The following is a 21937-nucleotide window of genomic DNA, read 5'->3' on the forward strand; positions in this document are numbered from 1 at the left end:
CACCATAGATAGAGATTGGCATGGTGCTTTCATACAGAGCCAGGGCTAATTCATGCTTCACAAAACTGAGTGTGTGCACCTGCAAATAGCAAACCAGACCCAGCAATATCAATCATTTATTGCACTCCTTTATAACATACACTAATAGTATGCATGGTCATGTGACATTGACAAGTCAGTGCTCACTACAGTATCACTCATACATCACACACACTGAGAGCTACTCCTTTAGGCATGAAAGGAAAAGGCACTGGAGGGCCGTTCATGTCAACTACATCTGATTGATCCATACCTGACCAATCCGTATAAATAGTATCACTTCTTAGCCATGGTATACTATTTCATAGTATTTTCTAAATAAGGAGAGCAGACCCCAGAACACATGTACTAGTCACTGTGGAATATGTTCTCAAAACAATCTGAAGTTAGATTATAGTATGTGCTATTATATTAGAACAATCTGAAATTAGAATATTACATAAAAGGTTCAAAGACGTCACTATTAAAAACTATGTAGTCAGTGCATATCAAGTATAAAGGTACAGTATGGGTTGAGTCTCAGTTTTGGGTAATTGGAGCACACACAAACATATACTCTACATCTAAAGGAAGATAAATATGATGAATGTAGATAAATATATACCCTTTGTGCAAACAGCCTCACAGTGTCAACTCTACCACAGAATCAAAGCTGAATGGAATAAATTCACTAGATAAAAATATCATGAGTGCATACAAAATGTAAACGTCATCCATCAGATGATCGTGACTTGGAAGAACAGGTTGTTGTCCATCTCACACTTGTGACCTAATTTACATAGGCCTAGGCTACCACACTGAACCCAGCAGGTAAAACTGGGTGTGTGGGTGTGCACATAATGACAATGAACGCAGCAGGTGAAAACGAGTGTGTGGGTCTGTATACATGACATTTTTTTTGCACCTAAGTTCTACACATCTCCTACAATGCATCACACACACACACACATTTTAATTACCCGCCAAACTACCCATTTCTCTGTTAACATGATCACAGTAATATGCTTGTGCTATTGATGTGTTGTAAAACCATTGTGTTTGTATGCTAGCATGGTGTCTACCTCTACACCCTACACCCTATAAGTACGCGTGATGGATGTACTGTACATCATCCCCATGTCTGCCAACATGGTGTACGTCTGGAGCCTGTGCTTGTTTTTTTCCCCTATGAGTGATCTGGCTCTTCTCTCTATTCAACTCTCTCACTTCTCTCTAACTCTACTGGCTCTGCCTCCAGCAGGTGGGTGGGTAGGTCTGGGCCGGGTCTGGGCCGGGTCTGGGCCGGGTCTGGGCTGGGTCTGGGCTGGGCTCTGTTCAAAGTGCCTTCCTGTTCAGAGGGAGATGTTCTTCCCCTCTGCCACCCTGTGCTGGCTCTGAAGGCTCTAAAGGGCACAGGCTCTGTAAAGCACCTGGACAGAAAGTCTACTAATGGCACAAAATTAAATGAATGAATTTTGAATTACGATGTAAACGGCTCAATAGAAATGAATGAATTGAAATCAAATTGACTGAAGACTCCAAACGTGTTGTGCTTTAAAGTTGTTTCTCTGAGGGTGACCTCTTGGATCCTCCAGTATGTGTTGGTGCTAGACGAGGTTGAACTCCTTCAGGTTGTGCCGCAGGATGGTGTCCTTGACGGCGGCGAACACGAAGCGGATGTTCTCGGTGTCGGTGGCGCAGGTGAAGTGCGAGTAGACGTTCTTCTCGCGGTCCGGGTTCTGCTCCTGATACATGCGCAGGATGAACTCGCGCGCTGCCTTCGGGTCGTTCTTAGGGCCTAGGGAACACGCGAGAATAGGAGGAGGAGGAGGAGGAGGAGGAGGAGGGGCATGTGGCACATGGCATGCAGGAAGAAGAACAGGTAGGAGAGGAGAGAGTGACGTTTACAAATGCACAACCACTTGCATTCACACATACTGTATATTCAAAATAGTTCTGAAACTAAACTTAAAAAAAATGAAAACATTAAGCCTAAATATGTGCATATAAGTGTGTGTGTGTGTGTGTGTGTGTGTGTGTGTGTGTGTGTGTGTGTGTGTGTGTGTGTGTGTGTGTGTGTGTGTGTGTGTGTGTGTGTGTGTGTGTGTGTGTGTGTGTGTGTGTGTGTGTGTGTGTGTGTGTGTGTGCGCGCGTGCGTGTGCGTGTGTGTGTGTGTGTGTGTGTGAGAGAGAAAGAGAGAGACAGGGTTTTAGTCCCCTTCTGTTGATGATGTCCTGCAATCTGGAACTGACCGCTGAACTCTGGGAAGTAGTTAGCCAGGTGGGAGTGCTGGATCTTCTCCTCCAGAATGTCCGTCTTGTTGAGGAAGAGGATGACCGACGACTGCTGGAACCATGGGTAGGTGATGATGGTCTTAAACAAGGCCTTGCTCTCCTCCATACGGTTCTACACACACACACACACACACACACACACACACACACACACACACACACAGTTTTAACGAGAGATAACTGGATGCCTTCAGCTCAGATGTTGAATCATCATTGAATCATCGCTGACGTGCTGCTGTGGTACGCCATTCCTATTTTGCAGTGGACTATGTGACTTCTGCTGGGGTGAATGGTGGCCGTCTCACTTAACCCTAGCAAAAAAACAGTCTTGCAATTTTGGGCTGGCGGGCCATCGGTTTCAGAGTCAGAAAGTCTTGCGGTTCCTGAAATGTTCAAAGTCTCCCCTGGAAAAGACTATAGATGGCAGCATATGTTGCTCAAAACCTGTATCATCATTCAGAACTGATTGTGCTATGCCAAATGTGTAAGATGCCCATGCTGTAGGCACTAATCCTCCTCCACAACGTCATACTATAGATGTCCAACTGAGCGCTAAAACAAGTTGGATAGGTAGGATATTTGGATAGACCCTCTCCTCTTTAGACCAGCTTTGCAAAATTGGTCTAACCACAGGACCTTTTTCCATGTTACCTCGATCCATTTTAAACAAGCTCAGGCCCAGATAAGATTGGCTGCATCCAATTTGTTTTTCAGCTCTTTCCCTTGTTAGCTAATATTTCTCTAGATTCTCTGAATGTTATATTATGTCCTGTAGATAATGAACTCCCCAAATGTGATGTTATGAAGCATTAAACTTACATTGTTTCATCATTCGAAGCATTGCTATACTGTAGGTGCAAAGGTATCACACAACACACGAATACCTTGTCTCACTCACCACAGTACGGACAGTCTCTGTTCCCAAGTGGCAGCGCTTCACCTGTCCTTCGCCCCAATATAGTCCCAAGTCAATGCTAACCGGCGACAACAGATTCCATTCACTATGCTAAGCTAAGGTAGCGGGGGAGCTGCCAGACTAAGGCACCACTGGGTGCCTCTCATTTGGTCTTTTATACATCCTCCCTTCCTTCCTTCCTTGGCCCTCATCCTCACTGATGTACAGTAGATAAAGAATGATGGGGCGGCAACAATGGGATAGTCTATCCAGTGTTAGTTATAGATGGCGAGCTGGAGGATTGAGCATCGAGGAGAGAGTTTGAGAGCCACCCCATGCATGCATGGAGACAAAAATGCTTTTGCTCACTCATCTAATTCTAGGGGAGACGGTGAATAACCGAGCTTCATAAAACAGTGGCATGGTCCTTTAAGTGGCTCACCATTGACCAGTGGTCATTCAAATATTGCAGATAAGCACACCACCAGTAAAAGTGAACTTGCCTCCTACATTCTGTTACCTTAATTCAACTTTACACTGTTATATGGAACATGGAAATGGCCAGTTAAATGGGAAGGATGAATGAAAATAGCTGACCTCGTTATCGCACTCAGCTAGCACCTGGTCATACTCGCTGAGCGCTACCAGGAAGATGATAGACGTGACGTTCTCAAAGCAGTGGATCCACTTCCTGCGCTCTGACCTTTGACCCCCGACATCCACCATCCTGCAACAACATGACATCATCATCCCAACTGTATTTCCTTGTGCAAACAACATCTTGTCAGACAGTGCTCTGACATCCCATGAATTCACTTCTCCTCTGTGGAAACTCAGTAACCTATGATTTCACACACAACCTCAGGACAGTCTTCTGCAACAATACAAACAAGGACGTGAGAAATCGATGACCTCAAAAATCCATGTCTGTAATACACAAGGCTCTCTCTCCAGACCCCAAAGCTCGCATGGGGATACGGGATCTACTGTTTGTAGTGCAGTTACAAGCTCCTGTTATCATAACACACACACACACACACACACACACACAGACCAGACAGTTGTGCAAGTCATAGGCCTACAGGGAGCACAACAGCTGAGCAGGTTCTCTACAACTGACTCCATGACCATGACATGCTGCATTGACCTGCACTGGACTCAGGTGCAAACCTAGCCATCGGGAAGCTCAGGAGAGTTTCCGATGGGCCACTGGATAGACCATCTTAGTTGCATCGATAAAGCCAGAGCAACCTGTAATAGCAGCGAGGCCATGTCAACTGCAGCGCATCCAGCTACTGTAGGCCTCCCTCGTGCAGTTGGTTGTGAAACGTGTTGAGGAAGAGGAAGCCTGCGGCTAGCGGCACAGAGCCGCAGATAAGAACAAGGCTTTTGCTGGCTGCAGAAATAGCCCTGACCATCTCCTGCAAGAGAGACTGAGCAGCGAGCAGGTGCCCTGCCATGCTAGGTGTTGTGCTAACTTAATAAGTGAACTAACTAAACAAAATGTTAATCCTCAAAACTGTGGTTTCCATTTTCAAGGTTTAACTAGTCAGTGTACAAACGTTTAAATAAATTAGTAGGTCTCCAACTTGGAAGAAAAATCTGCCTAGCTTGACTGAAAAACAAGTGCATTGGGAAAAACATATTTGTTAATGTAACACCGTGGTCAAGACCTTAACAGCAAACACTCATAAGTCATGCAAGACAATATCTTATGAATGGCAACGTACGTTGTATAATGCTCACACAATACATTGGGCGGCTCATTCTGAATTCAGTGACAACATCATTTGGAAAACTGTCTTCACAGAGATCTCTGAAGATACCTGAATTTCTTTCATTTGGTACGCCAAAATATTAGGACATATTCAAAACCTTTGTACACAAACAATCACAGATTACGGTAAGTAAAATTTTTTTGATCGTTTAATATTTTGTGTCAGTTTGAAATTGTCATGTCAAGTTGAGGCCAATGCACAGAAAGTTCCCAGGTTGCTTTTACAGGTACGTTGCCAGACTCACCTGAAGATGACGTTCTCCAGGTCAAAGGGGTATTCAATGATGCCGGTGGTGGGCACACGGACCCTCAGAATGTCCTGCTGGGTCGGCAGGTAGCCTGGGTCAGCTATACGGTCTAAATCCTCCAGGTAGCTGGGAAAGGTGGAGGTGAATATGTGTGTGTTTGGGGAGGTGGGAACAGGAGAGAGTAGTTTTCTCACATTATCATCATTTGGAAAATTACATTTTTAAGCTACACTAGGATATGAAACTGTGGAACTGCAACTTACACGTGGTATATAGGTATACAGTTATGTAGCCTACTGTATACTGTGTCTAGTAGACATAACGTGTCTGATGATGAATGTCATTTTATTTGGAATATGCTAGAATCCTCACTCTACTACACCCAGTGATACTCACTACTTGGCCGAATCGGAGAGCTGATACTCCCTGCGGCGCTCATAGCAGATCTGGACTCCGCCGTCGTTCCACAGGGCCCTTATGGCCTCCATCTGGCCGCTGTCCAGAGTCTGGACCTTATCCACCTCCACATCCAACAGCATCTGGACATACCCCTGGACACCACAGCACAGCACAATGGACCCATTAAAGCTCAGTGCCACACACAATAATGAATGTCCAGCACATGTAATGACTGGAGACAGGATTCAGGGGGATAGTTTCATGAAAGAAATGTCGAAATGTGCAGGATTAAATCATGCAGTCAGTTGTGCATAAGTCAGCATAGGGGTTCAGCTACTGTGACCCTAGGTCATGTTGTACTGTATTTGCAGATAAGGCAAGTGGTCCTTACTTTTGGCGTCAGAACTGACCACCAAGACACAACATGTGCAATGTGCTTATTTCCATGATTCCCTGGACTGAATTTGCCAGTAGCGAATGGCAGCTCCTAAATGTCTCTCTTTCTGGGTCTGTGGTGCTGTTCCATAGGGATGGCATGGGGATGCAACAACTGACATATTTCTGGGTTAGTTGTAAAAATTATGAATGTATGATGATAAACCTGTGTGTGTGTGTGTGTGTGTGTGTGTGTGTGTGTGTGTGTGTGTGTGTGTGTGTGTGTGCGTGCATGTGTTTGTGTGCATGCGTGTGTCTAGATGTATATATACCTCATTCTTGGACTCAGCCAGAGGGATCTGCAGTGTCTCCATGGCCCGCAGCATGGACTGCATGGCTGTGAAGATGTTCTGGAAGACGAGCTTTATAAAGCTGCGCTTGTCCTCTTCATTGTAGCCACTGCCATGGATGATCCGCATCTGTTTTATAAACGTGCTTTTTCCACTCTCACCTGTGCCTGATGGAGGAGCAGAGAGAGAGGGAGAGAGGGAGAGAAACAGAAATATGAGAAGGTTTAGTTTACAGAGGTATAAATCAGACAAGGAAAAGATCGACAAAAACGTCAACAAGGAAATGGGAGGACAGAGTGAAAGGGAGAGAAATGCAGATATAGAAATGAGGAAGAGAGATAATGGTCTCAACTGTGTACAAAGGGCTTAGCAGCCATGTTGTTCCAGATGATTGATAATGTTGATAACATTCTTGATCATTAAGTCATAGTGTTTGCTTACAATGATGTTTCATTCAGATCTACAATGCTTACACCGTTTACAGCCCAACTTTTCAGTGAACATATTTGTGTCATAAACCATACATACATTTACATACATACAAGCACACACATACACACACACTTGCTAGTGTGTACACACACCCAAGATCATTTTATCAATGTAGTTTCATCACTTTTCTGGGCATTGGTGTTCACCTAACTCAGCCACTGAAACACTTTCAAATGTGAGCGTTCCCATGCATACTGTATGTATATTCATATACCTCCATGAGATATAGGCTGTAAAGGGCACCTAATATGAACCACAGAACAGGTGTAGAGACATAATTCTAGAACCATTTGCATGGTTCCCCTAGCCTGCCACCCTGCCTACCGCCACTTTCTCTGACCCTGCCCTCTTTAGTATTTGTTTGTGGGATGTAGCTCAGTTTTGTGGTCCCAACTGTCCGTATAAGGACACAACACAACAAAGACAAACAGAACAACATAAAGTGTTGGGTAACTACTCTTTATAATCCTCTCCACAAAGAGCCGTCAAGTCGTCATGAGAACACCTATCACAGCATTTGACTATTTAAATTAATTTGACTTCCAAACAGGAAGTCTGCCAATATTCGAAATACTTCTCATGGCAACCATTCACTGTGACCCTCAGGGGTGTGGCTCTCAAGGAAAGTCGGGGCATACAAATCGTAGACAGTTAAACCGTGCGTGTGAGTGTGTGTGCGTGTGTGTGTGTGTGTGTGTGTGCTGTCAAAGTATTTCTCTGCGTGTGTGTGTGCGTGTTATTATATCATCACATTGTCAAACCCAACAAGCAACTATGTTTGTTTAACAAATCTGTATGTCCAAGAGGGTCCAGGCAAGTGTGTATGCATGTGCTGCAGTCTTCCATACTGTCATGTTGACTAGCCTGTCACTCGGCTGTGAGATATTCTGCCATGCTTATCAAGCAACATGATGCACTGTAGTCATTTGACTCATTTTGATAGCACGCTCCATACTACTTCTAATAAGGAGCGTGGAGTCTCTGACATGGCCTGTGTGTGTGTGTGTGTGTGTGTGTGTGTGTGTGTGCATGTGCATGTGTGTTGAGTATGGGAGTAGCTGTGAGGCTGTGACCTTTCTGGGGCCCATGAGGAGAATAACGAGTCACCTGAGACCTTGTCTGACCTCACCACTCCCAAAGGACTCAATGAAACCTGGCTAGCCATCAATAATGTCTTCTCAAATAATTGTGGTAGATCACTACATCTAAGCACAAAGGGTCCGTCTCTTGTCAAAGTCCCACATGGCCAAAGACACCAGCAGTGGCCACAATCTCTGGTCAAAACATATATGCTGCTATAGGCAGTGAACAGTCAAACAGTTCATGAATGTCTGAATGCTGACTGTTGATACCATGGCTACACAGGTTTTTGAACTGTACACTGCTGTACATTTCACAGCATACCCAATGCATCCATACCACTGAAAGTTAATCTCACGCTGGTAAATTTAATACCACTTTTACTAACCTCACAGCATGACAAATCTATTATATAAATGAACCACTATATGGGAAAACAAAAGCCAGATGATGATTACTCAAGCTATCCACAACAAGTCCTGTGCAGTTAATTAAATTCCCAATTCCAATCACCCAGAATCAAAACGAATGCAATAAATGTAAGAGACATGTTGGCCCCTATTTTGGTGATCAGAGAAGGATGGTCAGAGGCGCAAAGTTTATAGACATTAAATGTGTGGTCAGTCCACAATCAATAATTTAAAGGTCCTCTAAGCGATGTTATACAGTTTCTAAGCTAAAACGGAGGGAGGGAGAGGGAGTAGCAAGCTAGTTTTGTTTAAATGTCAACAGTGGTGACACTACCCAACATCGCCTAGAGCACCTTTAATGCCGTGATTTTGTGATAAAATGCTGGGCGTAAAAGGGTTGTTCTTACGTTTATATATATATATACGAACTATATTCGGCCTCATCACAGGCGAAGCACTGCTAGATAGGCACAAGGTTCTCATGCAGCAGCACTTGAATCCCATTCCGTGAAGTTCCAGTCGAAGTTAGGAGTTTTCAAGTGCTTCACCTGTGATGAGGCTGAATATAGTTCCAAGTAAATATCTGCCCAGGTAATAGCCTCGTTCGATTTTGCATTATGATTTGTACTTGTTCTGAACACACGTCTCCCAAGATACAGTATATTTAGAAAAAAAATTAGATGTCTCGGTCACTTTTTTGGAGGACGTGCTAACTGACACCCTTCATTTACAGCAACTGTGCTAAGCTAAAGCTAAAAACGCTGCTCCCAAAGCAGGACAATGCCCGGACGGATTTTAACCGGGTTTTTTTCACTGTTCTAACTCTGGGGGTGACCGAGACTGGCTTAATTTCATTTTTGGGTGGCGTATTCCTTTAACAGTTTAAGTCACTAGTGACTGACTATACATCTTGGTGAAGGCCCCTCTGCTGCCCAGCCAGCACAGTATGTCTTAAAATGTCACAGCCTGAGGGACATGATTTAAGTAAACCTATGTGTTAACAGACATATGCACACAAGCATGTATTCTCGTATGCGTGCAAGCACACACACACACACGCACACGCACACGCACACGCACACATACACTCACCCCTACCTATCATCCTAGTATATTATCTATACTACTGTTTATTCTGTGCTCACATATTTATACATTGCATGCTGTATCTCTGTTTTCTTCCGTTTGTTATACTACTGTGTTATTTGTCAAACTAGCTTAGGCAACACTGTACCAAACAGTCATGCTAATAAAGCAACTTTGAATTTGAATTTGAGAGAGAGAGAGAGAGACCAATGCCTCCCTTCATTTAGCATGCAGGAAAGAGATGCACAGGTCTCTAAGTCTCTCTCCCTTTTTGTTTCTCTATCTCTCTCTCTCTCTCTGTGTGTGTGTGTGTGTGTGTGTGTGTGTGTGAGAGAGAGAGAGAGAGAGAGAGAGAGAGAGAGAGAGAGTGTGTGTGTTTTATGTTTGTATGTGTTCTGGTTCTTCAGCTACAGGTACTGTATGTGTCATACACACACACACACACACACACACACACACACACACACACACATATGCATGCAACCAACTGGCACAGAGGTTTAACTTTCGATGAACATTTATATGGTGTCATGTCTGACAGGCACGACCTGCTTTCCATATGTTTTGCATGAGTAAGACTATGTCTCAAAAAAATGCTCTAGAACTTGTGGGTGGTTTCTTTAGTGGACTGGCATGCAAACCAATTAGCCATCAGGGTACTGTTTGTTACCAAGACAAGTAAAAAACATAGTGAACTAATTGTCTGAAATAACTAAATACTAATGGTCTTATAAAGTTGTATACTGAGAGTACTGGACTAGACTGATTTCTCTTATTGGCTCTCAAAATTATTCAGTCTTTTTTCATGTGAGATGTTCTTAAACGTAATATTATCATCTGTAAAGATGGCTGTTTGGATAACTGTTTGGATAACTGCACATGTATCTATTGATGTCAACCATTTGTGTATTCTGCTACAAATACCAAAAACTACTGTTCAGCAATATACATATCATATATGGTTAGTTACAATATCCAAAGTTCTGATACATCAGTATACTGGGTGATGATATTCTGGGTGAAGATACTCTTCAACTGATATCTAATGTGACTTGATCTGTAGAAAGACAACGTAAATCCAACACTTCAGACAACTTTCTGAAAGCATGACCTATGCCAACAAAGAGGCCTCCATATTCTACGATATGGATGTAGATTCTCAGGGTGTGGCACTAGAACCCACTATCCTCCTTATGAGTAAATTAGAAATAGCCTACCCAAATCAACGTGTTTTAATTCTGACAGGTAGGCTACGTTGACCAAATCACCAAGAAAGATAAGTGAATACTCTTCAAAATAATTACAATTAAATGTATTACACGTACTTGTCTCACCCCCCAAAAGCTGTTCTCAACATCTCTCACCTAGTAGCAGCAGTTTGAGTTCCCTCCGCGAATCCTTCTTGTCTTTCCGTAGCTGTTTGTCGATCTCCTGGTTGATGCGCTGCTTCTCGCGCTCCTCTGCGGACATACAACAGCCCGCCATCGCCGCACGAAAGCTTCCTGTTGTAGTTAACTATCAGGCGCAAATGTCTCGTGCAGTTGTTCACTGGGTTTGATCCTGATTGAGACCATTGATTTAGAGAAATAGTTCGTAAACTCCGCAAAAATCGATGGCACGCGTAAAAGTGCCAGGCAAATAATCCACTGCCACGCGCGCAGGAGTGTGTTGGTATGCGGGCCTAAGACCAGCGATGGCGCAGAGCTTGTGAACGTGCATTAGGGTTATGCTGCCTTTCAGTAATGTACTGTACACTTTGATGCCCATTTTACTAGGACTTGGGAGAGGCGTGGTTGCATGCTTCTAAGGTAACCACACCAGTTCATGAGCTGCTGCTGCTGCTGCTGCTGCTGCTGCTGTGTGTGTATGTGTGTGTGTGTGTGTGTGTGTGTGTGTGTGCAGACATGGGCAGTATTCCAATTAGATTTGTGTGAAATAATTATTTAATTATTTAGCGTATTTTGTCATTTGTATTTTACAGGATTGGTAAAAAACTAATTTATTTTATGACAAAATACTTTCAGGGATTGTAGTCAGAGTATTTGAAATACTTAAATGCATAAGGAAAATCTGTAATTTTTCCCTCAAATGAACCAACATTTCAGTTTAGTAGGCCTGTAACCATGACAGTAGGCTATGCTTATCATAGTCTGGGAGTCAAAGGCCAGAATCTTGGTGAACCAAGGGGTTACTCAATAAGAATAGGAAGGGTGCCCAATGACATGAGAAATTGGGAAAATTCCCTTGGGAAATTCCCTTTATTCAGTGAAGTTGACCTACAGTAAATAGTGCAATTTGTACATAAAAATGCAAATTTCATAACCCTTATGGAAAGACAGCATGACATGTAAACCCTTTCTTGCAGTAGGCCTAGTATTCCACTTTAGTATTCTAGTATTCTAGTATTCTAACTCAAGTGTTAGATCCAACTTTTCTCTTTTTGTTCCCCTCTGAGCATGTCTGAAGTCGGAAAAAATTAAAAGAAAAGTTAGTTGAGGGAGATAATTCAAAACATTATACAGATAATATACTGAGGGAAAACATTACGACATGGACCCCATATGACCATAACCTTGAGTACCCAATAGCTGATGTTCATTCTCACTACAAGACATTATTAAAAAACACTTAGCACTTGACATGAGGATTTACAGTATGTAAGGGATACCATCTGCTGAGGTGTCCTGATATACGGAAATAATGGAGGAGACGGAGGCAAAGACCTCCCCAATATGAACCAGAGTGGAGTTTTTTCCACCAAGTTAATTAATTCTGTATATTGGGACACCTTCTGTTTATCTCCCATGTTACCAGTCCTGCATGTAGGCAATAGGCATGCACTTATAGCACAGAAATGGAAGCGCAGTTCAGTTTAAGAAGCCAGCCTATTCAATTTGTTGTTCTACTTTCATTGGTTACAGTAAACAATGGTGGGTAGTCTGCTTTGCTGCGAAGCCTGCGTGTTGTCAGTTCAATCATCGTTAACATTGATATGGGATGCTGATTACATTTTTTCTACCAGATCTACTTCATAGGAGCCCCAATGTACAGAATTGATAGCCCACTGCTAGCCAGTCATAGTGTTTCTTGTGTCTTGGAATACATTTCCAATAAAATGCCTTGTAGTTTCTTTTACTGTAACAGTTTGTATATCTTGATTATTGCGTTTGAATTTTTGTATTTTCAAATGATGAATTACTTGAATTTTAATACATTTTTCACATTATTAATTTGTTTTATTTTGTTACATTTCATGAGCCAGTATTAACAAATACAAAATATTTTCTTAATTGTGCCCCCTCTGTGTTTGTGTGTGTGTGTGTGTGTGCGTGTGTGTGTATGTGTGTGTGTGTGTGTGTGTGTGTGTGTGTGTGTGTGTCTAGTTGTGATTATTGTTGTTACAAAGGCAATAGAATTGCAACTTTATTTGTTTTTGTGGTTAAGTGACACCAAAGTGCAGCTAACTGACATACACATTACATTCCATACCACCACTAGACTACAGTATATTCAATACTCATTACATGGGCCATAAGACACAAGCAGGTCAAGTCCTAATTGTTTAATCCAAGTGAGGCAAGATCATGATTTAAAAACAACTGCCTTAGTACTCGGGGCTAGTAAAATATTCAATGCAGAGGTCAAGCTTTCTCTTTCACACACACATACACACTTCTGGCAACATTCAAAATAGTTTAAAAGTAATTTGCAATTGTTTTCCAAGTGAAATGGGTTCGTAGCCTGAGTTTGGACAGAGAATGAAAGACAGGAGATTCTTATTTAAATTCTTTTAAATCAGGGGATTTGCACGAAACACAAATTGTTCCTTGTTGTCCTTGTCCATCCATTACCAGTCATGGAGTCGTGATGTCTTAAGTAATTGTGTCATTCTGAGTCATTCCAAATCATAAACCTTTCTAACCTCTAATAGGCTATTCAAATAGGCCTATCTATCTTTTTGCAAGTATCATTGAAGTTAAAATAATACAGTAAGTTGCATAGAATGTAGAATACTATTGAACTACTGTAACCTAGTATTTAAATTAACTAACTAACACAATATTACATTTATTTTTCTATGGGTTTGGAGAGATTTGCTGAGTTGATTTTGTGCATCCTTTTAATTTTTCATTCAAGGCATTGTATACACAAAATGATTCTCATTAATAAATAACAACCCTTAAGGGACTCATGAAGTCCAAATAAAATAAAATAAAAAATCAATGTAGGCCTACATGGCATATTGACATGTTCAGATAGTAAGACTATATTGTGGTAGGCCTAGGTAAAATGTGGTTTACCCTACTGACCTTCATGGTGGACACCTACGTTATCATTTGACAGTGGTGCTACGCTTATGACCATGAGAACCATGCATGAGAACCATGATGGCCGTTTGTTATTGTTTTGTGGTCATAGTAAAGATGTAGCTATTGTAGGCCTACTGTAAATGAAGTGAACTTTTCCTTTCAGTCAGTCAATGATTAGCCTATTACTGAAGAGCCTGTAGGCCTAGTCCTACCATCTGATTTAGTTTCAAATTCATGAAGAGAAGGTTAAGATGTGCTTTTTTTCAATATTAACTCCATTAAAACTGGATGGTGAAAATAAAATGACAAATAGCACTTTATTTGTATTTTTTTTACTTTAGTCTGTGTAAAAAGGTAGACTCCAAATATTGGAATATTTGATCTTATTTTGGCAAGATAGGCTATATATGTGCAGATCTATGAAAAAAGAAAGAGGTTTGCATTTACAGTAGGCCTACTTTTCTTTTTCTTTTTTCTTTTGGCTGAATTAACATAGTGTCAAATGGACCAACCACAGCGTCATAGATCTTTTAGTGACCAATCGCTGTGTGAATCAGTAACCCTTGTTCAAACCAACTTCGCGGTTTGCACAGAGACGGGGTTTGCATGTCAGACACTTCTCCCATGGTAAATGCAAATGCTAAGGACGCTTAGAAACCGCCGGAACAACAAACACACATTCACAGGTGGTAAGATGTGCCGGGCAATATTTGTTGTCTTGTATAGCTTAAACAATTAAGTGAACAGACAAGCATTCCAGTAATGTTATTTTCCATGATCTTGTAACGTTAACTGAAATGATAACAGATTCAGATGTTAGCCAAGTTAACTCTCGATAACTTAGCCAGTCAAGCTACGTTAGCCAACGTTACGTCTTCTTCTGAATTGTATCGGGATTAATGTTGGCGAAATTGGTTAGCTATCAAGAATTTCATTGTTGATCGTGATATATTTACTACTAATGCAACCACATGTGAAAGGTAATGTTGTATTTGTGAGGCAGAGAAGGACCCTGATTCGGAACCTAACCTCAACGTTAGTTAGTTGTAACTTTATGTCAAAACATGAGTGAATCCTCTGCTAACATTGGCATGGCTAGCTTGATAACAGTCTGTTTGGAAATCCCTGGATATGCATATCGTCCTTTCTGTTGTCATTATGAGCTTGATTATCTGATAATGATTATCTGATTATCTGATAATGTTATCTTGCCAGATGTCGACTACACGGGCTTATGTAAACTAACTAACTCTACTAGCCAATATGTTAGCCAGAAAGCCTGCAACTTATTCTGTGCAGTGCTATGACGGATTTTCGGTATTCTTGCTATCGAGTGTGCAGTATATTGTACTGTATATTGTGTATCCTAAATGACTTTTAGGTTGGTTTTTCACAAAATCATTATGTGAAATGGTGAATGTATTTAATTTCTTTCTATCTCCCCGTGGTTCTGTTTAAGAACTTTCACTGTATTTGTGAAAGTCCTGTCTGTCCTTCACAGATGAAAATACATTCATAAGTGCCCGAAAGAAACAATATGCACATGCAGCTGTTTTCCTGTCCTTTGAGAATTGCATTAGCAGCATGTCTGATACAAACAAATGGCACATAAAGGTCAATTTGCACTTAGAGGTCGAAAGACTGAAAGGTGCCACTGACCATCCCGTACTTGTTTCAGGAGCACTATGGTGGAGTCAGCTCAGAGTCGACGGCGCGGGGCACTTGATTTTGAAAGTTACTACGCTGACTCGTGTGCAGTGCAGGGGTCATGCCCCGTGGCAGCGGTGAAGGTGCACCTGAGCCAAGGGATGCTCGACTTCAACGGAGATCACGTCCACTTGACCGACTGGACTCCCATTCTGAACGCGCTCTCCATCAACAAGCAACTCCATCATGTTGCCATCAAGAGTACCCACTTGTCCACCCTTGGGGCTCAGGGTCAGTCCACGCACTGCACAGCCTCTCTACAGTGTACAGAGGTTGAGTTTACTGCGTCCATCTGTGTTTAGTTTATGCGTGTGTGTGTGTGTGTGTGTGTGTGTGTGTGTGTGTGTATTGCAGGTGCAGTGAGGTGGTCTGGGCGGAGGAAGACTCCGGCTCTGCACTCTAGGAGTGTGACGCTGGCTCTGTGTCGAGCTGTGCAGAAGTGTCTGTGTGTGTCAGAATGTCTCCACACTCTTCAACTTCACGGCCTTCCCCTCAGAGAGAGAGACCTCACTGCTCTCACCAAGGTTGCTCTTTATCACGCGCACACACACACATACACACACACACACACACACACACACCACACATGCACAAACCTCAAACAAAAGCACCTTTAAACACGTACACCTGAAATACTCCATATATAAGATGTATAAGATATAGTTTGCTTAAAGATGTGTGTACGTTTTCATTTGTCATGTTTGCAGGGTTTGGTTAAGAGTCCATCACTGGAGCATCTGTCTCTTGCCCAGTGTCCTATAGCAGACCAGGGACTAGAGAGTGAGTACACCCACACGTGGCTAGTTAACACAGTTGAGACTGTTGTCATCCATGCCCATATTCATCCACTGTATATGTATTTTTCCCATATTTTCCTCTGTGTGTGTTTTTCCCCTGGTGTCAGTCATCTGCCAGAGTGTGAAGTATTCTTCCTCCATCAAGAGTCTCGACTTCAGCTGCTGCAACGTTACTTGGCAGGGAGCAGAGCACCTTGCTAACATCATCAAGGTACCACACACACTCTTACAGACTCACACAGCTTCTCAGCTGACACAGCCAAGCGCACATGTTTACAGTTGCTACTAGCAACAACAACTGAAAAGCTTGTTGGAGCTTTTACTGCTACCAGTAACTGTTATCTGTGACCTGCTTCAGCAGTAGCCATTAAATACTCAGTGTCAGTCCGCTGCTTTTTAATCTATCAAAAAACTACCACCAAGAAAACAATTCGGCTGTCATGATTTTGTCCGGAACCTTAATTTACTGAAGAAACATTATTTGTATGTTTAGTAATTAATATCATTTAATTCAATTTCTTTCATAGTTTTAAAAGAAACTTTTTTTTAGTCAGTCAGAAATGTACTGACCATTCCTGGCGCCCCCGTGCACCACCCCCATGGTGGCGTGGGCATGATCATGTGTTGTGTGATGGGTCTGTTGAGGCGGGGGCACCACCCCCTTGGTGGCGTGGGCATGATCATGTGTTGTGTGATGGGTCTGTTGAGGCGGGGGCACCACCCCCATGGTGGCGTGGGCATGATCATGTGTTGTGTGATGGGTCTGTTGAGGCGGGGGCACCACCCCCTTGGTGGCGTGGGCATGATCATGATGGGTGTGATGGGTCTGGTGAGGCGGGGTCCTGTGCCGTGACTGGTGGGTTTTGTTTGCAGCACCAGGCGGTGCGTAGGCACGGCACGGCGTGGGCAGAGTCGCTGCGCTACAGGAAGGCCGAGTTTGAGGGCATGAGCGGACTCAGGCGCATCACGCTCAACGGAAACATCCTGATCGGGGACCAGGGAGCAGCTGCCCTCGCTCAAGAGCTGGCCGAAGACCTGTGGGTGAAAGGTCAGCAAGAGATCTCTCTCTCTTTCACACACTCACATACCCCTACAGTACATCCTCTTTTACACACACACACACACACACACACACACACACACACCTACATCCTCTTTTACACACACACATACACTCTCACACACACTCACTCTCTCACACACACACACACACACACACGCACGCTGTAATGATGTACACTTCTAGAGAAGAGAATAAAGGTAAAAGAAAGTTAGCATGAAGAGGAGCTCATAGATGCTTGTGTGGCTGCAGCTGTGGACCTGCAGAAGTGCGGTCTGTCTGATGAGGGGGCGCGGTCACTGCTGCATGCGCTCCAATCAAATCAGTGCCTTCATGTGATGGACATCAGGAGCAACCCTCTTGTGGGTAAGTGTGTGTGTTCATGGAGGAGGGGCTGAAGTCTTAATTGGTGCTCAGTTTATTTGTGTGTGTGTGTGTGTGTGTGTGTGTGTGTGTGTGTGTGTGTACTGGTCTTCACTCTGATCCCACCAACAGAATGCTCCCTGGTGAAAGACATCATCACCCGAGTGCTCATGAACACCAAAGGACAAGACTCTCAGGTACTTACTGTCCCTCATTTGTGTTGTGCTGCAGTTAGTGTGCTTGTGGCTATTGCGTATCTGCAAATTGCAGATTTGAATGAGTGTTTTAAAGATTTGCAAATAAATGCCAGTGTTTACCACAGTATATATGTGATAGCTGTAATGCTGTCCATGCTTGTGTTTGAGAACAGTATATGTGGATCAAACCCCAAGCCATGAGAGAAGCTCAGAAGGTCAGGGTGGGGAAAAGGAGTAGCACTGGCAAAATCAGACGAGGTTGGTCCACGTGCACATGTGCACACACACACACTCACTCTCTTACTCACTCACACACTCACACTCAAATAGTCTCAGTGAACCACTGCCATATTACATGTACATACACTAGCCCATATTGGCACACATGAGGGCTGCAGTAGTATATTTGTGAGCACACATAATGTGTTCAAGTCACCATTGCAGGTGTCTGTGAGCTCAAAGCTTCCCCTCAGCCTTTCTACAGATTCAGTATTAGACATGTTTTTTTTGTCTGAATCGTCTGTGTTTTTCATATCTATCTGTATTTAGGCTGTAGTAGTATCACATTATGATCTGACAGACCAAGGGTCGGGGCAGGACACATACGCACCTGGAATGTTTCCAAAACATAAAGCCAGCGTCCTATCCAATGGCGTTGCTGATGTGACATACTGCTCTAATTGGAGGAGTAGTGGTGATGTCACAGCTGTTTAAATCCCAAAACGCATGCATTGTGGCATTCTGAAATGCAAGTTTGTTGTCAGAGCCACGTACTTAAACAAACACAGTTGTTATTTGTTGGAATTGCACTAAAGCATGTGTGTGTGTGCATGCATGTGTGTAACTGTGTGAATGCTGGTGTGAATGCATGTGACGTGTTGTGTTGTGTTGTGTGTGTGTGTGTGTGTGTGTGTGTGTGTAGGCTCGAGTAAAGCATCCCAGGTGAGTGTTGGGTCGTCCCGGCCGGTCTCTGGGGGCATCCCATGGCGCACTGCTGCACGGGCAGGAAAAAAGAGGTGACACAGATCCAACACACACACTCATGTTCAAACGCACATGCACTACACCCATGTGTCAGCACTAGCACTCTTTGTGATCGTCTGTGTGTGAGGCTTGTGTGGAGTGTTCTTTGTGTGACCTCCTGGTTTTGTGTCATTGATTGGATTAACACAAAATGAATGTTTGTCTTCTGAATTCAGGCGTGTCTTTTTGTGTTCCTTTTTCTATACGGACAACCTGAGTTGGAGTTCTGTCTGTCAACCAAAACACAACATGACATTTCAAACACAACTAGTCACACTCTTAACCAGAACTGTTTCAACAGGGGTGCAACCTCCGCTACACCAGAGTACAGCTTTCAGGTGAGTGTTGCACGCTGATGACATCACTCTTTCTGCCATAGACCTCTGAAGTTCGCCTACAAAAAAGCTACCATCTTTGCCCATATAAGGAGATACGGTATCTGGCGATTTTTCTTATGGGAAATTATCATGGGGATTTGGAATTATCACACCATCAGTTAACAGTTATCAGTTAAACTCTCGCGGGGATGACAAAATCGGAAATTCAGGTGTTTTCCTGAACACACTTTTGTCCTCTGCCTTCGAGAGGATACTGTGATCTCCGGGACGCGAAGGCGGCAGACTTTGATTTTTGCTACCCCAGAGCTAACTTGCGATGCAACTTGCCATGAAGTTAGTTAGCAAGTTAGCTCTGGGGTAGAAAAAATGTAAGTGTGCCGGTTTCACATACTGGAGATCACAGTATGCGCAAGGAGGTAGAGAACAAAAGTGTGTTCAGGAAAACATCTGCATTTAGACTTTACCGTCCCCGCGAGAGTTTAACAGGTGCGATAATTCCAAATCCCCATGTTATTTTCACACACACAGACCGTCATAGAGGTGTGATGACACACTGATGTGATGTCACTGATTATGGCATCTGTAACCACATCAGGGTGCTGCTTCAGTCAAGGTCACCTTGGAAACGGAGTCGGAGACAGACCCAGAGGAGAGCCAATCAGACTCCCAGAGTTCAGTGGCACTGAGTGGCCAAGAACAAATCTCTAGCAGCCAGTACAACAGACTTAAGGTACGTGATGCACAAGACACACAATGCACAGAGGTGAGGACACTCCTGTGGGAGCTGTAGTCTCTGTACATAACTGCTCAGATATGGGCGTGCATTTGCAGTAACTGTTGGTGATCAACAGGTGGAGCTAGAGGAGTGTCGACTCAGGCTCACAGAGGAGAGAAATGCCAGACTGAGAACCAACTCCCGTTTGGTAGAGGTACACACATTAACCACACACCTTTATTGTTCCAGTCACGGCATACTCTCACAGCAGACATGTGCGGTAAACAGAACACGGTGTGTGTTTGCGTGTGTGTTTGTAGCTTGAGCTGGAGAATGCCGGCCTGCGGAGCATGAACTCGTCCCTGTCGGAGATGGTGGAGAACCCTGGCAGCTCCGCTCTGCTGGATGACACGGTCCTAGACAGCATCGAGTCCTCCTTCTCCAAGTTCAACGCTTTCCTCAACCTGCTGTCTGAAGCTGGGTACTTCTGTGTTCCTGCATACACACCACACGCTGTGCTTCTGAACATAATACACTGTACTGTATGTAAAGTAAATGTACACACATGTACAGTCTAGTTGTCTTAACTGTGTCCATACCTCCTTCACACACCCATAGAGGTTGAACTTTAATGGTGTCCATACCTCCTTCACACACCCATAGAGGTTGAACTTTAATTGTGTACAGTATCTGATGCAGTCACCCTCTCTTTATAGTCTCGGCCAGCTTGCCTCTATGGTGGGAATTGACCAATCAGACTTCAGTATGATGGGGCGGCCACAGCTGTCGTCCACAGGACGAGGAATTGAAGGAGGAGCAGGAGATCTGGAGGCCATTTCCATGGTGAGCAGTGTAGTATGAAGGTTGTGTGAAGTGGACCAATCTCATGCATGAGTTAGTATGTCTTAAGCAGGTGTGAGAAGAGTGAGAAGCTGGAGTGTTGGCACACTCTCTGCAGGCGTGCCTTTATGTTGCTGCTGGCTTTGACTGAAGCGCTGTTGTCTCTTAGCAGAAGCCCATGGATCCTGGTGCTCCTGGGTCCCCCAGATCTCTACCTTCCTGCTCTCCGCCACTGGAGCCTCATCCTGGTCCCTCTCGCCTAGCTGCTGCCCCCGCTGGTGTAGGAGTGGAAGTGCATGCTGAGCGCTACCTGTCCTCGCCTGCTCCAGATATGGTACGCTCTCAGCAGTCTACTCCCCGGAGTGTTGGGTCCCTCAGCGACGGCTCTGCCAATGTCAAGCGCGTACGAGATGATGGCTCTCGTGCCTCCAACTCCCACAGCAATGGCATCAGAGACAGTGGTTCCCATGGCAGCAGCTCCCATCGCAGCGGCCCAAAGGGCAGAGCTTCCCGCAGTAGCAGCTCTCACATCAGCCCCAGAAACAACGACTCCAGTGATAGCAGTGGCCATGCCGACGTGCTCAGACAATACAGTTCCCATAGCAATGGGTCCCATGGAAATGGCTCAAAGGGCTTGTATGCTAGACATGCAGAGGGGGATGGTGGGGCTGCCCAGCTCCTAGAGTCTCTCTCACTTTCCTCATAGTTCTGACACATACAGCACAGTTTGTTTTTCTTCACAGGTGCCCATCTTTTTATCTTCTTGCCAATCTTGCCCGAATTAATGAGTTATTTATTGACATTTTTGAAAGGACAGTAATTTGTTTATGAGTGTTCCATTTTTATGAGATCTACAATACTGTGTTCTGGACTAGTTGTCTTGACAATAAACAGTGATTTTGTACATATTTTGTACTACTGTGGTCATGGTACCCAGTTGTGTGACAGTGTCTGTCTGAGGACTAATAGTGATGTATTGTTAAGTAGTGATGTAAAAGTATTTCTGAATTGGAAACTACCAAATTGTCATAGAAGTTTGTTCTTAGCTGAACCGGGTACATTTTAGTTTGTGTTTAAGTGGTGGGGTGCTGTGGCGAGTTGGAAAACCATATCTGTTTCAGGATGTCTATTCTAAAGAACAAGTTTGCAAGTTTGTATGCTTT

General features: G+C 43.7%; 2 protein-coding genes across 4 annotated transcripts; one reads left to right on the plus strand and one right to left on the minus strand.

Annotated features, from left to right (window-relative positions):
• Nucleotides 1-86: 86 nt before the first annotated feature.
• On the minus strand, nt 87-11103 carry gna14a (guanine nucleotide binding protein (G protein), alpha 14a). Its single transcript, XM_062543585.1, has 7 exons — nt 10789-11103; nt 6339-6523; nt 5629-5783; nt 5230-5358; nt 3805-3934; nt 2271-2424; nt 87-1816 (listed from the first exon to the last, which is right to left on the minus strand). Exons 1-7 carry the CDS (start codon nt 10907-10909, stop codon nt 1626-1628), a joined length of 1065 nt encoding a protein of 354 aa, XP_062399569.1. The 5' UTR covers nt 10910-11103; the 3' UTR covers nt 87-1625.
• A 3226-nt stretch (nt 11104-14329) lies between these two features.
• cep78 (centrosomal protein 78) lies at nt 14330-21682 on the plus strand. 3 transcript variants are annotated; one of them, XM_062543586.1, is made up of 16 exons: nt 14330-14423; nt 15413-15672; nt 15796-15965; nt 16149-16221; nt 16346-16449; nt 17112-17286; nt 17551-17664; nt 17794-17858; nt 18032-18116; nt 18781-18874; nt 19183-19219; nt 19815-19949; nt 20071-20148; nt 20255-20415; nt 20651-20777; nt 20944-21682. In XM_062543586.1, the coding sequence occupies exons 2-16, from the start codon at nt 15420-15422 to the stop codon at nt 21478-21480; spliced, it is 2208 nt and encodes a 735-aa protein (XP_062399570.1). In that variant the 5' UTR covers nt 14330-14423; nt 15413-15419; the 3' UTR covers nt 21481-21682. The 3 variants fall into 3 exon arrangements, with proteins under 3 accessions (XP_062399570.1, XP_062399573.1, XP_062399571.1); XM_062543589.1 differs by having other exon boundaries at nt 20947-21682; XM_062543587.1 differs by having other exon boundaries at nt 14330-14420.
• Nucleotides 21683-21937: the final 255 nt, after the last annotated feature.

The sequence above is a fragment of the Sardina pilchardus genome, chromosome 8 (assembly GCF_963854185.1).
Source record: "Sardina pilchardus chromosome 8, fSarPil1.1, whole genome shotgun sequence".
Classification (NCBI taxonomy): domain Eukaryota; kingdom Metazoa; phylum Chordata; class Actinopteri; order Clupeiformes; family Clupeidae; genus Sardina; species Sardina pilchardus.

Coding starts and splice junctions, on each gene's coding strand:
- gna14a (XM_062543585.1), bottom strand. CDS start 10,909: ATGGCGGGCTGTTGTATGTCCGCAGAGGAGCGCGAGAAGCAGCGCATC. Junction 6,524..10,788: donor ACTCAAACTGCTGCTACTAG/GTGAGAGATGTT, acceptor CTCCTCCATCAG/GCACAGGTGAGAGTGGAAAA. Junction 1,817..2,270: donor CTACTTCCCAGAGTTCAGCG/GTCAGTTCCAGA, acceptor CGTGTTCCCTAG/GCCCTAAGAACGACCCGAAG.
- cep78 (XM_062543586.1), top strand. CDS start 15,420: ATGGTGGAGTCAGCTCAGAGTCGACGGCGCGGGGCACTTGATTTTGAA. Junction 15,673..15,795: donor GTCCACCCTTGGGGCTCAGG/GTCAGTCCACGC, acceptor TGTGTATTGCAG/GTGCAGTGAGGTGGTCTGGG. Junction 17,665..17,793: donor CAGGAGCAACCCTCTTGTGG/GTAAGTGTGTGT, acceptor TCCCACCAACAG/AATGCTCCCTGGTGAAAGAC.